This window comes from Fistularia commersonii, chromosome 8, assembly GCF_037954325.1.
Source record: "Fistularia commersonii isolate RoL2024-O1a breed Wild chromosome 8, RoL_Fcom_v1.0, whole genome shotgun sequence".
NCBI classification, from domain to species: Eukaryota; Metazoa; Chordata; class Actinopteri; order Syngnathiformes; family Fistulariidae; genus Fistularia; species Fistularia commersonii.
Window position 1 is genome coordinate 11276235 of NC_141291.1, and position 15257 is coordinate 11291491.

General features: G+C 40.3%; 1 protein-coding gene across 1 annotated transcript; it reads right to left on the minus strand.

The window, feature by feature from the left end:
- Positions 1-288: 288 nt before the first annotated feature.
- Positions 289-14359, minus strand: dlec1 (DLEC1 cilia and flagella associated protein). Its single transcript, XM_086151632.1, has 38 exons — positions 14288-14359; positions 14065-14205; positions 13813-13969; positions 13367-13480; positions 13105-13274; positions 12668-12864; positions 11634-11718; positions 11417-11504; positions 10471-10644; positions 10230-10366; positions 10047-10139; positions 9843-9933; positions 9589-9751; positions 8680-8872; positions 8464-8544; positions 8173-8346; positions 7963-8056; positions 7735-7865; positions 7439-7600; positions 7217-7347; positions 5359-5509; positions 5086-5202; positions 4819-4940; positions 4553-4738; positions 4395-4480; positions 4154-4305; positions 3929-4044; positions 3751-3821; positions 3189-3409; positions 2892-3038; positions 2674-2796; positions 2471-2565; positions 2238-2322; positions 1952-2149; positions 1698-1859; positions 1430-1580; positions 1008-1125; positions 289-896 (listed from the first exon to the last, which is right to left on the minus strand). The coding sequence occupies exons 1-38, from the start codon at positions 14357-14359 to the stop codon at positions 770-772; spliced, it is 5076 nt and encodes a 1691-aa protein (XP_086007758.1). The 3' UTR covers positions 289-769.
- Between the last annotated feature and the right edge of the window lie 898 nt (positions 14360-15257).

The window sequence follows — 15257 nt, forward strand, 5'->3', positions numbered from 1 at the left end:
TCAATAAATCCAATAAATCCATCCACCCGTTCTCTGCCATTTATTCTGCACTCAGGGTCACGGGCAATGCTGGAGCCTATCCCAGCTATCAGTCACAGGGCCACATATATAGACAAACATCCATTCATTTGCTAATTACTGTATTATTCAAAAATGTGATGTGATTTATAAAAAAATGTGATGTGATCATAAATAAATGAAATTGAGAATCTCTTTGCAAAAGAAAGGTAAAAACATGGAATGCATCCTGTTTTATTGTCAGGATATTGCCTATTTTGTCACCTTTATTGCATCTGAATTTGTGGAGCAAGTAAATTATTTCTATTGAAAAACAGATTTTTTGAAAAACATGCAAGGAAAAAAAAACCTCAGTGCCATAGTAACAACCACCTTTTAGATGACTTTCCTGTAACGATCAGTGTATAACAAAGTCCTTAGCCTGCTCACGTACCTTTGTAGTCTATTCCTTTTGCTCCTCCACCTTTAATAGTTCCTTCTCCGTTCTGGAGTAAATGCAGATTCATCTATTCCAGGCATCTTTCTGCTTATCAAATTTCAACACATCTTTATGTTCTGCGTTTAGAAATACTTTTATCCTGACAGGAAATGTATGAATCCATATCTTACAAGTTAGAGAATATGTTTATAAATGAATCCCTTTGAAACAAGATGGAATGGACCATTTGTTCTATCTATTTATTTACCAATATTGCAACCAAATAACAGAGAAAACAATTCAGGGATTTAATTTTTGGGACAAGGCAGTGTTTTATGATTGTGTCTGGTCAGACCGGAGTGTCGCATTGAAGGATCCTGTACCTCTCAGTTGCAGAGCGATGGGGGTCTTCATTAGTGGAGAGTGAATCATCACTTTGGCCTTGAAATCTCTGGCGTCACTAAAGCGCAGTAATAAAATCAATACATCTGAAACCTTGAGGTGTTTTAAACCTGTATCATAAATGCTCATATCAACTGTTCCAGAGCTATGTTAGGCAGTGGTTTGTTACCAGGCAGTAAAGCTGATCTGCAGACACTTGCTGCAGACCGTGACGTTGAGGTCCTTGGTTCGGAGCATCCCACAGTCTGGTGTCACTCTGAACACGTTCAAGTCCCTTTCACTGGCCTCTACATGAAGTCACAGAAGCAGCAGATAATCAGGTTCCCATGCACATTTTTAATATTTAGACCTTTTACATGCACCTGAGGTAAATACACACCAAGTTTTGAAATTTAGCCTGCAGCATCCAGAGCTAAACATAATGACATCTTAGTGGTTATAGCAAAAGGGCTATGCTAACCACATCCTGTAATGAGGATTCAGGCACTCAAGAAGTGTAGAATATATTCTGTATGTGGCTCCATTCAAGATCTAACCAAACCCTAGAGCCAAAGCAAAGAAGAAATAGGAAAACAAACATTCTCTGATTACCTATAACTGACTTCCAGTATATGGGGCCTCCATCACTGCAGAGATTGACTTCTATGGTTTGTGTCTGATTCACATAACAAACCCCAAAGTTGATGATGTCACTAGACAGAAACAGTGTTGCAAGTTTCAGATGTGCCTGTAGAGGTATTTCCTGGACAGAGCACAAAAGATGAAATTGAAATTCAGGCTGAATCTGGTGAAATTATTGACCATATAATATAGTTGTCATGCCATTTAGATTTTCCCCCTAAGATTTAAAAAAGCTAACCTGTGTGTTATTGTTGCTGAAGTGAATAAGGAGATTTTGCTGGAACCTCAGTGTCTTTTGACCATTTGCACTTTGGACCAGCGTAACCCCATGCTTGGCTTCCTCACCTGCCAGCTCTGCATAGTTTAGAAGAGACAGGGAGCAGTGGAAAGCCACAGCCACCTGCGAAAGATCAGCATTTTGTTTTAAAAATGTCCAAATGACAGAAATTAATTTCAGTTAATGATCTCTGCTATAACATTCTCTTGTCACACCTGCATGTTGTGTTTAGGTTTGAGAACCAGACATTGACTGTCTTTAGAAGACAGCTTACTGGAGGTCCTGGTCTGGCCTCTGGGCTGAGACTTCTGCACTGAAAATGGAGGCTGAGCCTGAAGCCTGAAGTGCAGAGGCATCTCACAATTGTTTCTTAGCTGAATTGATTGAATAACATCATAGTCCTGCACTAGGACCTGAACAAATAAATCAGAAAAACAAACATTACATGTGATTGACCAATAACACACCACTGATAAGTGTTATTGAGATGTTTGCACTCACCTCTTCCATTTCTGTCTTCAGTAAATCACTAACTGAGGCATGAAAATCCAGCACTCCTGTGTCCTCCTCTGTCTGCACTAACAGCCTACACCAACACAGTGAGGAGTATATACATCATAATACGGCACTCTGAGCTGCTTTTCTCTGACCTCAGCTGAATATGTCTTTGAAATCACACACAGTGATGCGGTCAGGTTTTTAGGGCATAAAATATTATGATTTTAGTTCCTTACGTAGCAGGCTTTACAACTCCCAGTAGATCAATTCTGAGTGGTTCCACATCCAATCCTTGAAACCTTCTTACTTTGCCAGGGACACATGCAGCCACCTGTAACACATGCAGGATAACAAGCCTTATGCCAACTGCATCCATGGTACTTTGACTTCCCTTGACTTTAAGTAAGGAAAGTTCCACTTGGCACATTGAGCATGTTACCTCATAGTCCAGACTCATGAAGCCAAGAGCTACCCCAAAACATGCAACCTCACCAGCTGATCCAGAAAGAGACAGTGGGGTGAAAGATATATGGATTGTAGCACTGCCTTTTGCTGGGACAACCTGGAGATGTAAATATGGGGAAGAAACACATTTAGATGGGAAAAATGGGCCCAGGGGTGGTTAGAATCATGTATGTAACTCAAATATCAACATACTATCTGCTGGGGTGTGATGCAGTATGGGTAATTGGACAGGTTTCCTCTGTGAGGTCGAATATGGACAGAGAGGAATTTTTTCTTCCCGTGATAAGGATAAAGACAGGTCTTTCCATCCTCATCTACAGGTTCTTCATTTACCAGTTCCTGAAATGGACAGATGTGTGCAAAATAAATATTTCTGCTTGTTTTCCCATCGTAGCCATCAGGAGTTTCTGATGGCCAAATTGTGATACATCACACTGTTCCATTAAAATTCATGTTTGAATTTATGTATTTTTTTGGCTTTGTCCTCACAGTGGAGCTTTGTTGAGAGGCATCGGATGCTTCTGAGCCAGAGAAGTAAGTCATTTGGTAGTCTGTTTGAATCCTTAGGTTAGGACGCCTCACTGCTCCACTCAGCATCTCATTGCCATCTGCATCCTTGATAGGGAAGGCTTCCCCATATGAAACTAACAAATCTACCAGTTTACTGTCATCACGATCCACATTATATGCCTCCCAATCCATACGAATGTCTGTTAGAAAGCGGAAGTTTGCACTGAGACTTTTGAAACCCCTCAAAAAACAGAATACAATCAAAACCAAACACATAAATAAATAACACACAAATAATGCATATTACAATGATAGGTACATAAATCAAATTAATATGCAACAAAAATATAGATCAAAGACTACAATTTACACAACCTGGATAAAGTATGCACAACATACAGAATCTCTAAAAAATAATGTTCTATAGGAATCTCCATCATTATGGAACTCATGCAGTCTGTGGCCAAAAGTAATGATAAGTGTAAAAGATTTTTTTCTATTTTTTCAATATTTGTTAATCCATGTTTATTATTGGACTTACCAAATATGGTGGGGTTGTTAATTCGAAGAGATCGAGATACAGTGTCACCACCAGACACATGAGTGCCAAACCTAAAAATGTAGACAAAGATTTATCTGTTTATCATCTTTTTGATAATCAAAATCAAATAGTTAATAGCAGGATGGATATAACTAGGGAAAGAAAAAGTGAAACAGACTGAGTGGCTGGTCCCTGGTTTGGGTCATCTAAATTTGGGCCTATCAGTTGGAAGTAGAGTGGGCAGCCTTTCACTGTCATCTCCATGGGAATGATGGTGGGCTCAAGGTTCCCAACCTGAACAAGATAAAGAGTTAAACTTTATTGGTTCACCAGGAAATTAAAGAGAAAAATATATACTTATCTAATCCTCATATTGGTGTTGTCCCACTGAACTAAATCATACCTTGCATATAAGGTTATCTTTGTATTCCCCCCACATGTCATTGTATGCAGTCAAGGTCACAGTCAAGGTCTCAAAGGCTCCAAGGATTCCACTGCTTGGTGAGACAGCGAATGCCACCCCCTTACTGTGAGCCAGAAGATTGCTTACAAACTCTGTCAAAGAATTCAAAAGGAAAAACCTCAGAAACAATGTCACTGGTGCTCAATTGAAAGTGCTTGTGCTAAAACAAAGTTACACATACCTTTGTATATTTTCTCATCCAATTTCTTTTCTTGAATTGGATTAAGCTGCATCTTGATGCTGAAATATTTGTGATTAAAATGCAGCCTGCATTACATCAGCATTCGAATAAAATCAGCCTTTGATCAATAATTCAGGTTAATGAGAGCGATGCTTTACCCTTTCTTTGATAGGCTATCGGGTGTTTGGGTATGACAGGTGAAATACTCAACCTCTATGGTGAAAGAGGCAGGGATAGCTGTTTGATTGGTTATCTGTAAATGCCTGACGACAGGCTTGCTGAAAAGTACATCATTTCCAAAATCTAGCACTGACACAGAAGGGTTTTGATCATCTGGGGGATACCTAAAGGAACAAAACTTATCTTAGTGAACATTTAGAACAGAATCACAGTCTAGATATATGTATCACAACAAGGCTACTACCGGACACCAGGGAGCGAATAATATATGCTGAGTTGTTTGGCTTTGGAGGCCGCAATGGCAAGAACAAGGGGTAACTTCATTCCCTCAACCTCACAGAGAGCAGCCACCTCAGTCGTCTCCAGCTGGGGGACAGATAAAGCACATTAAAAATAATGTGTTTCCTGTTGTGGGTCAAACCTTACCACTGACTATTTCCATTCAGTCTCTTTTATCTCAGGTGATGAATTACATGAGCTTCAATTATGTACGTTGTTGGCAAATACTTACATCTGTGTGGGAAGTGAAGTTGACAGTAATATCCATGTTTGCATTTGGACCCAGAGTACCAGATGGGGGATCAAAACTGGCTGAGCACAATGGAGCCTTCTGACCCTGGAGCTGAGTCTGATGGTTGAATATTTTCATTCATGTGAGATATTTGTGATTAAAAGAGATCCATGTTTTATCAACTTCAGAAATGGCAAAACTAAGATAAATCAGCAATGTTCACATTTCTTAACACAAATACCACAGAGTGCAAGTACTAAACTTTAAACACACCATCCATGTGAAGTTGGCAGGGTGCAGGGTTTGGTTGAATAGCGTAACGGTTCTCTTGGTTGGAACTCCAAAGTAGACTTCAGACAGGACCAGCTCACAGTTTAACAAACAAACCTGGGGAGATTGCACATCCGCTCGCAACGAGAGGTGACTGTAGAGAACATATAGGGAGAGTCACATTTCACCCTGACATGGTCACAGAGCATAACTGCTGATAAGTTTATCATAGCTGTTGTCTCTGCACCACTTCAAAGTGTCTACATTCCAGTTTTGTTTAGGTAATCGCTTGAAAACATATACAAAGATAAGTCTCAAATGGTAAATTCACAATAGTACGACATATTCCACAACTTGTCTGCAGTGATATTTATCTATATAAATCCACCTGATATCCGCACAATTCACCTAATGCAGGGGGTTGCATCAGGAAGGACATCCGACGTAAAACTTGTGCCAAAACCAAATACGCAAATCAAACCTAAGAATCTCATACTGGATTGGTCAAGGCCTGGGTTTAGAGCAACCGACATTGGTGCCGATAACCTACAGTACTAGTAGAAATTGGGCTACTCTGGGTCAAAGAAGGAGAGGAGGAAGACGTGTTCAGAGGCAGAGAGAGAAGAGGAAAGGCAAGAGTCTGGGACTGAGAGAAGGGACTTTGAATATTGGGATGATTACAGGAAAAGGTAGAGAGTTGGTTAGCATGATGCAGAGAAGGAAGGTGGATATACTGTGGGTCCAGGGGATTAGGTGGAAAGGCTAGAAGCTTAGGGGTATGCTTTAAGTTGTACTATCATGGTACTGACAGGAAGAGAAATGGAGTAGAATTATCTTGAAGGAGGAGTTTGTGAGGAATGTTCAGGAGGTGAAAAGAATGTCAGGCTTATGAGTCTGAAACTGGAAATTTAAGTTGTGATGCTCAATGTGGCTATGCCCCACATGCGGGATGTGAGTTGAGGTTCCCCACGTTGAGGAAAATCTAGAGAGGTGGAGGTATATGCTGGAAAGGAGAGGGATGAAAGTTAGTCGCAGCAAGACAGAGTATATGGTGTGTATGTGAATAAAAGGAACTCAGGTGGAACGGTGAGGCTCCAGGAAGTGGAGATCAGGAAGTTGGAGGATTTCAGGTACTTGTGGTCAACAGTCCAGAGCAATGGAGAGTGTGGAAAAGAGGTGAAGAGACGGGTTCAAGCAGGTTGGAATGGGTGGAGAAAAGTGTCAGGGGTACTATGCAATAGAGAACTATCGGCCAGAATGAATGGTAAGGAGTACAAGACAGTGGTGAGACCAGCGATGCTGTATGGACTAGAAACAGTTACAATGACCAAAAGACAGGAGGCAGAGCTACAGGTCGCAGAGATGAAGACAATGAGGCTCTCTTTGGGAGTGACAAAGATGGATAGGATCAGGAATGGTTCCATTGGAGGGACAGCACATGTTAGATGTTTTGGAGAGGTCAGAGAAGCCAGTCTGAGATGCCTCGTTCATGTGCAGAAGAGGGATGCTGAATATATTGGTAGACGGATGTTGGAATTGGAGCTGCCAGGCAGGAGGTCTAGAGGAAGACCAAAGAGAAGATTTATGGACGTAGTGAGAGAGGATATGAAGTTAATAGGTGTGAGAGAGGAGAATACAGAAAATAGGGTTAGATTGAGAAGGTTGATTCGCTATTGCAAACCCTGAAGGGAAAAGCCGAAAGGAGAAGAAGATCGGCACAATTCACCTACTCAGCAAAAACAATCATATGGACAGTAATACTGGGGGTAAGAAGAAAATAGGTTATGGTAGATCTAAATTTAGGGTTGAATTATTTTTTCAAGGAGGAGATTGATATTGTTAGGAAGCAGAGTATCTTTACCATCCTGTTCCATTCTCCACTTTGAGCTCCAGCTCTGTTTCAAACTGCTGGCAGAAAAGTGGCCTAAAGAAGACATCTACATTCCACGAGGAAAAAGGGAGCAGCACACCACTGCATGGCTCGACAAATATCTAAAGAGAAACAGGTAATACAAGAATGCTTAACTTGAGATTAAGAAAGAATCGGTATGCAAAAACATTTACTGTATTTTTATTTTCTTACCTGACAGTTTTGATCCCCCTGTTGATTGTTATGCACCTGTTTCAAGATCCACGGAGCTTTCAGTTTTGTGATGTTTGTTAGAAGCAATGTCCTATGCTTCTGCTCCCCAGGCCTTATGAGACCAAAGTCCACACTGGGCACGCTGAGAGTCACTGTGGGACCCTAGGCAGAAAAAAAAAAATCAGCTCAAACTGGTTATTGGCCTCAAAATCTATAATTAAAGACTGGCTTAAATGGAAACGGGTACTGTGAAAATCATAATTGAGAATGTGATAGTGTAATGGGCTCATTCAGACCTTGAAGGACACTTCCACAGCCAAAGCGACAGTCTCATGGTCATGCTGTATATGGCAAACCAGACTGGTCACAACCCTCTCTGGTTTCCCTCCGCTCAAAGTAAGATTAAAATCCAAACACTCGTTCATTTCTGGACCAAAAACCATCAAAGACTAGTTAGCAATAACTGACAAGGATGATAAGCTGACTGATCATGAATATGGGGTATTCATACTCTCATGACACACCAATTTTACCAGCCGAGGGATCTACTTCTATCCTGTGGGAGCTGCTTATCTTCTCCCATTCAAAAGTGACAGAGGTTCTGCTGTGGTTCCACATCTGATACAAATAAGATGTACAATAATACCCTATTTACAAGTGTAGTGTGCAGTGACTTCATTCAAAAATAATGTATGCGATTTTTGATTACTATATTAAATTGTGACAGGAGTAACCTTGAACTGCCTCTGGATGGTCGTGAAAATAAAAACTTCGCCAGGTATTACAATAGCATAGGGCTCCAGTAGGATCTGGTAGTTTATTGTGGACCCCTTAACCTCTATCTCCATGACGATGACATCACTCAGCTTGGAGCCAGGGTGCACAGGCTGAAGAATGCCGCATTTACCCTCCCACCCATAGACACAAAGACAAGATTTTGTCAATGAACTGTCTCTAATAAAATCTATCAGCTTGCTTGTTTGTGCTGACCTCGGAAATAACAGCAACCTGAAAGACACGGAAACATACCTGTTGTCAAAAGGCTCTACGGGCGGCTGGGGAATGTCTCTCAGGACAAGATGACAGACACTGTGGTAATCCTTAACCTTAAAACAACATAAGCCATGTAAGTGATACAAATGTGATTACTACAAATGATATTACATGCTATTAACTTTTTTGTGACTTTATTCATAGATGATAGAATAAACTTATCATTTAATTTTTCTAGCATGCTGTACCTCCTTTGGACAGAAACTGAACAAGAACTCTTGATCCTTGCAAGGAGCTAGAATGCCTGTTGAGGGGCTAACTTGGAAAGCATCATCTTTAGCTGGTTGAAACTGTATATGAGAGACCACTGGTACTTCCCCTGGAAGCAGGGAGTTCAGGTTTGGCCTCATGATCTGCCAGTGGAATGGCAAATCCAAGTTGCTTAATTTAAGGAGAGACAATGGGAGAAAGATATTATTACATTTAAAGTTCTGTGTTTTTTTCTTCTTTTTCCGATCGCTAAATGCGGTTATTGTGACATTGAAGAATAATCTATTTATAGACTTTGGCACAGGAAGGTAGTCCTCATAGTCATTGATCAGAGTGTAACATTTCTATGCTAATTAAGAATCTGATTCTAAGATGTGGACCTGCAGGATTACTTATGACATGCAAGTATTTTGAAACCATTTCTACTCTGCTATCAAAATCAAACAAAAGGGTGTGATGGATAGTTTAAGCTCCTCCATCAAAATCTGACAATTGAATTTTCTTAAAAATCAAGGGAGAGTCAAGGAACTTGGGTAAAACATATATTCATTGAGGAATTAGAGTTAATGCCGAGAAAGAGAGTCAGTGGGAGTTACAGTACTTATATTCCTCAATACTAACCAAACCCTCATAAGAACTCAAACAGAAAGTGAAACTTTGTCGGCAACGGGATTGACAAATAAATAATCAATGGAAGCGTCAGACTTTACCATTTAATACTGATAACATAGTTGATGACAAGAGAGCAGCTCTGAATCCTCAGGATGGATATGGATAATTTTGATTAATTTGTGGTCAGACATTGAACTTGTGATGGACATGTTTGCTGTGAAAAGGGATTTCCATGATCGTGATGATATCAAAAGTTAGGTTAAGCAGATACCTACACATTGTTTCTGATGACAACTTTCCTCTCTTGCACAGACATGGAATTGCACGGACTGAACCGGACAAAGTGGTCCGCAGTGAGGTCACGCGCCTCTCCGATCATGGGAGGCAACTCCTCCCCAGACACTGACACAAGCTCAAGAGCAATCAACTGGCCCTCTCCTGAGAAGGACATACACATGGAAAAACAAAGAGGGGATTCAAAGGGTTCTACCCTACATTAAAATTTAACATTTTTGTGAGACATGGTCACCTTCAGTGGAAATGTCTTTCACCTGGCAGTTGTCACATACAACAGTAAAAACCTGACAACACTTCCCAGATGTGACGGGGAAGAAAACAACCTGTAATCATACAGAGACCCCCACAAAAAAACAAACACCCAATGAAGAGCATACCATTAAAATCTTAAATGAGAAACATTCTGGGAAGCACCTCATCATTTTAATAGTCACACCTCAACTACAGTGGTGTCTCCTGGCTGCAATACAAAGAGAGATGGACTGACTGCAAAGGGTGCCTGCTCCATGAAGAATGTTCTCACCACAGACTATGTAAAGACACAAAACACACATCCTCAACTCTGGACAATCGGTGAAAGATGTTATAGACAAAACTACATTTTTTAAACACATTTTACCCTCAGATTTGATGCTGGCCACTGGCTCTTTGGGACTATGCAGAAAGTCCCAGTGCTGAGACCAACATTCTGGCATTGAAACTGAATTAATTTTACTCCTCCAATAAGGCAGTAACCACAGTCCAGAACTCTCGGTACTGAGGATGAACAGAGGACACACAGGACACAAAGCATCGAAACTTTCAACGAAGACAATGCGAAAAATGCGTTGTACAAGAAAGTGCACTAAGAGCAGACTCACGAGTGAGGACTGGAGGGGGGCGCCGGGCCTCGATGGGAACCACAAGGGCATGCTCTGCCTGGGTTTCTACCACTATAAAGTCCTCATAGTCAGCCAGGGAGTCCGGAGCAAACAGCACTGTGTACTTACAACTCATTCCTGGAGCAACAACACCACCTTCACCAGGGAATCTTCCTAAACAGGTGAAATAGAAATGTATTTAAAGTATCATCTTCAGCTCGATTCCCCCTTAATGCATTATTAAAGGTCACTCATACAAAAGTTAAATGCAGCAAGGAAAAACAAGTCGGTAAGCCATAACAAGTTCAATGGCAATAAGTATAGGGGAGTCAATTAAAAAAAAAAAAAAGATGCGAAAAATACCAAATGCTGTTTTCCCCTTCAAAAATACATTCACAAATTAGAGGTCTAAATAACCAAATGATTGCAATGACTCCTCGGCTGATATCTAAACATGGATATTAACAACCATGATTGTAAAGCGGTTACTAAAAAAACACTATGCTACATGGTGTGGCTTCTGTCTTGATCAAAGCAATTTGAGGAAAGTCTAAATGAAGGAGGTTGTGACAGTTTGTTTACGAAAGAAAGATTTTTTTTTAATTAAATCATGAATGTATGGAAATAACTGTGAGGACACTAAAATTCAAACTCAACTGGATTTGTTATATGATGTTTCCTATTGGCTATTGGTAAATTTACTATTTGAAATTAGCAAAAAATAACTGCCAAAGCTTATTTAAAAAAACATTGCGTTAACAGATAAATTCTGTGATCTCATGCAGTTTCAGATTCCATCCATTTTCTCACAGTAGAGGGTGCTGATGGATACAGAATCAGAAAGCTAATACTTCCAAAAAATTTCAAGCCCTCTGGCCTTTTTTGCAAAAGATTTGCTGATTCCTGTCACATTTGATAAATTCTTCAGCTGGGGGAAACAACTAACCCAAACCGATGGAGAAATAAGTAGTCCTGGGTGGGAAGACTCTGACATTCCGACATGACGAAGTTAAGTTTTTCAACTCTAGTGTAACCTAAGACAAAACAGGACACGATAGATCAGAATTTATACACAGGTTATATTCTTGTTGAATGCAACTAGACAGCATTTAGTTACTTCTGTAGTCATTCTGTAATTATTTTGTATTTTTACTGAAACACACCTCATACACGCGTCCCACATTGTAGTCAGTGAAGTATACTACTGATGGCGTTGCTACAAAAACTGGAATGGGATCATCATATGGGCTTTTGCAGAGAAAGAGAAAAATCACAATACTTTAGCATTCAGCATGCTATCAGTAAGCAGCAGACTGAATAACAAGTTGCCATCTAGATGTGCAACACAAAGCTGTAAAACAGTCAAACAAAATAACAGCATTACTGATGCATGTTGTAAATACCACTTGAAAAATAGCAGCTTTGTGGTCAATCATCATCCTTCAGTTGTGGCCCGTTTAGTTTATTTCCAGAGACAATATGAGTCAGGAACCACACCTGTCATAATAAGATTGTCATCTTCTATCTGTGGTTTTCTCCATACCAGAGGTGTTTCTGACCTTCTCAGAGCAGTTGGACATTCTTTGTTACCATTAGCAATATAAAATCAAACTCGAGAATTTAATCATTTATCTGCTGTTTGGAAACTGAATGCATTTTAGGTGGGCACCATGAATGTGCCTGCTCCCCCCCTTTTGCCAAGAGGATAAACCAACTCAAAAAAACCACCTGTTCAAAAATGTACTCAAAAGTCATGAGAATATTCAGCAATCAATTGTCCTATTATTTAAAACATGATTGAAAAGATCTGCAGATTCAAATTTCAAGACAGTCAAGACTTACTGTATATTGATAGTATTCTGCAAATAGCAACAGTCTGATTGGTGCATACATTTTTGTTTTGTCTTTTTAACGTGCTATTTGAAAAGTCTGGATGATTTGACGGTGATATAATGTGGTCCGTGGGTGAAGCCAGATCACATGAAAAATGTCATATTTGGCAGAAAAGATGTGTGAATTGAGCTGGCAAGTATGTGTGTTTGCAGATAGTACATGCTGAAGGGTGATGCTTGACCTGGATTTTTTTGTTTAAGCAATTTCGTTGGCTTGCCTTTTACATTATGAAGACAAAGTGTTTAATTTTAAAATGAAGGAAAGTGCCTCTCTTGTGCGCCACAGAAGGGCTCTGTACCTTTGCTTCTCTATCCCTTTACCACATTGAATGCTCTTGGGACAGATGGGATGGATAAGGGATTTGCCACCCTTATGTGCATTTGGAGGCAGGAAACGTGGATTTAATGTGCATTGCTTCTTATTCTCCTGCTTAAGTTTGTCAAAATCCTTTCTGCCTGGAACATCCTTGATCTTTGGTCGGTGTTTGGTCGTCTTCTGTTTCTGAGAAACACAGGGATATTTATGACAGATCTCAATAATGTGTTTTCATCATATCTAGTCTAAACTGATTTCTGGACTAGCTAAGATTGCTAGTAGCTTTTAAGCTACTTCTCAAATTGTCATTTATTTCAGTAGTACATTAGTAATTTTATGTTTTGTTTTGTCCCCTAACACAGTTGTCTATCAAAAAAGGTGTCCGCATCCCATCACATTTAGGAAAGAATGTTTCTGACTCCTCACCTCATTGGCTGTTGTTTTGCGCTCTGAGGAACATGAGCTGGACTCAAAAGTCAGACTGAGGTCAGACTCATTCTTGTCTGGGACTGACTTTAGACTGTAGCCATCATCCTGTGGCTCCCTGGATAGATGTGTGGTGCAACCCAGAGGCGATCTGGGAGGGGTTAGCTTTACTGACAGGAAAAAAAAATCAAATCAAATAGAAAGAAAAAGTAGTAGAAATAGTAGTAGTAGTTGTTGTGATGGTTCATAAATTGCAAGGTACCTTCTGCTTTTGCCTTCAACTGTGTGTTCTGATGAGGTAAGTAGTCCTGTGGGGAAATCAGGTTGTTCACTTTGAGAAGATCATCATCTATATACCAGGGAAAAGCTGATTTGACTGGAAAGAAATACAACAAACAAAAACAAATGAGGTGCATCCCTGGGAATTTTTTAAATCACTGCAATACCTGTGCACAGTGACCAATAATATGAGCTTTGACTTTGTGACTTCTCTAGGCAGTGAGATTCAAACAAACATTTCTGTGAGTGCACAGTGAAATAATGATATATATATATTTATGTGTACACACACACACACACGCACACACACACAGTTCACTTTCCATGGTACCAACCAACTCAGCGGTTGCTCACCACTGTACACTCAGTGAAGAAGTACTGTCGTTAGACCTACATAAGCTAAAATGAGTATTCAGATATAATTCTCACCTATAGGGACACCTGGGTTATCATTATCTAATCCAATGTCCTCTTTCAGCCTCTCAAAGGCCTCGCTCTCCTTGGATGCAGCCTTTGCTCTGGCCTGGATTATGTGACTCTCCAGCATGTCTGCCTGTTGTACACAGTGGCTGTACTCAGCATGAGCCTGTGTGGGGAGAGTTTGATTGAGACACTTAAAAGATATATGCAAAAATAATTGGGTATTATGCACGCATGTTTTGTACACCTTTGTGGTGATACCTGTTGCAGTTCTTTGACATATCTGTCATGATAGCTGCCTCTTTCTTCCTTGGTCTTTGTGAGGTTGGAAAGGGTGTCTCTCCCAATGATGGATTTCGTGTAGAGGTCCTTGAAAGTGCTGGCCAAGACTTGGGAAATATCCTGAGAGCCAGGAGGAGAAGTAATTTAATCTGTAATTTGCAGCTACAGTATATTTATTTATGATTAGCCGTCTGTCCCTCACCTGAGACTGGCTGGACGCAGGCCTGTGGGTGCACTCGGACCGCGACGTTTGTCTCGTCTCTGGTTCCTCCATGACGACTGACTTGGCAGAGGTCAATGCTAACATTAGCTTGTCATTTTCAACTCTTTTGTTCGCTTTTAAAAGGGACTTTCACGCAACTTAAAGTCAACGGCAACCTGTAACGTCTTCTTCTGAGGTTTTAACAACAAATGAGTCGTGTAAGCAGTACTTTTAGAGTTTCCTTCTCCCTCACTATCAACGTTTTCTGTCAACATTCCAGCCACTTTCAGCCTTGTGTGTACATTGGGTTGCCATAGCGACGGCCCACGCGCGTTCTCAGCCGCCGGTTTTGCGCGCCGCACATGGGAAAATTTTGCCCTGATTCTTGCCAACGGACTATCGAAGTGCAACAGGGTGATGCGCGGGTTGTGACACGTACACGCTCACACGCACGATAGGATGCGCATCTACATTGGGGTTTTGCAGATGTTGCAAGCAAATACCTCCATACAAAGTTCTGAGAATGCATGTTAAGTTCTTTGCACTCCGCAACCATATTGCTTTCCTTGGGATTTATATACCCACGTTATGTTATATTATAACTCATCTACACTATTTTATTCATGTTGTGATATTTTTTGCTTTATTTTTTCATTCAGATCTTTTTGTAAAATTATAACATTATTCAATATGAAAAAAAAAAAATCAAAACTGGAGGAATGTGTTTGTAAGAAGGGGGTTGAAAACTTAATTGTACAGATTCTTATTCTGGCGGGAATAACTAGTGTATACTTCCTTCCACTCCTTTACGAAAATGCTAAATGATATATTTCTTGTGTCAAAGACTGCCTGAAGTGGGATGCCGTTCTACATTTGTTTTCTTTATGTCGATTTTGTTTCAACATGTTCGAAATAAACAATAAACAACACCAAATTGACTGCAAATCTGCAGAAGGAATTTCGATGAGAA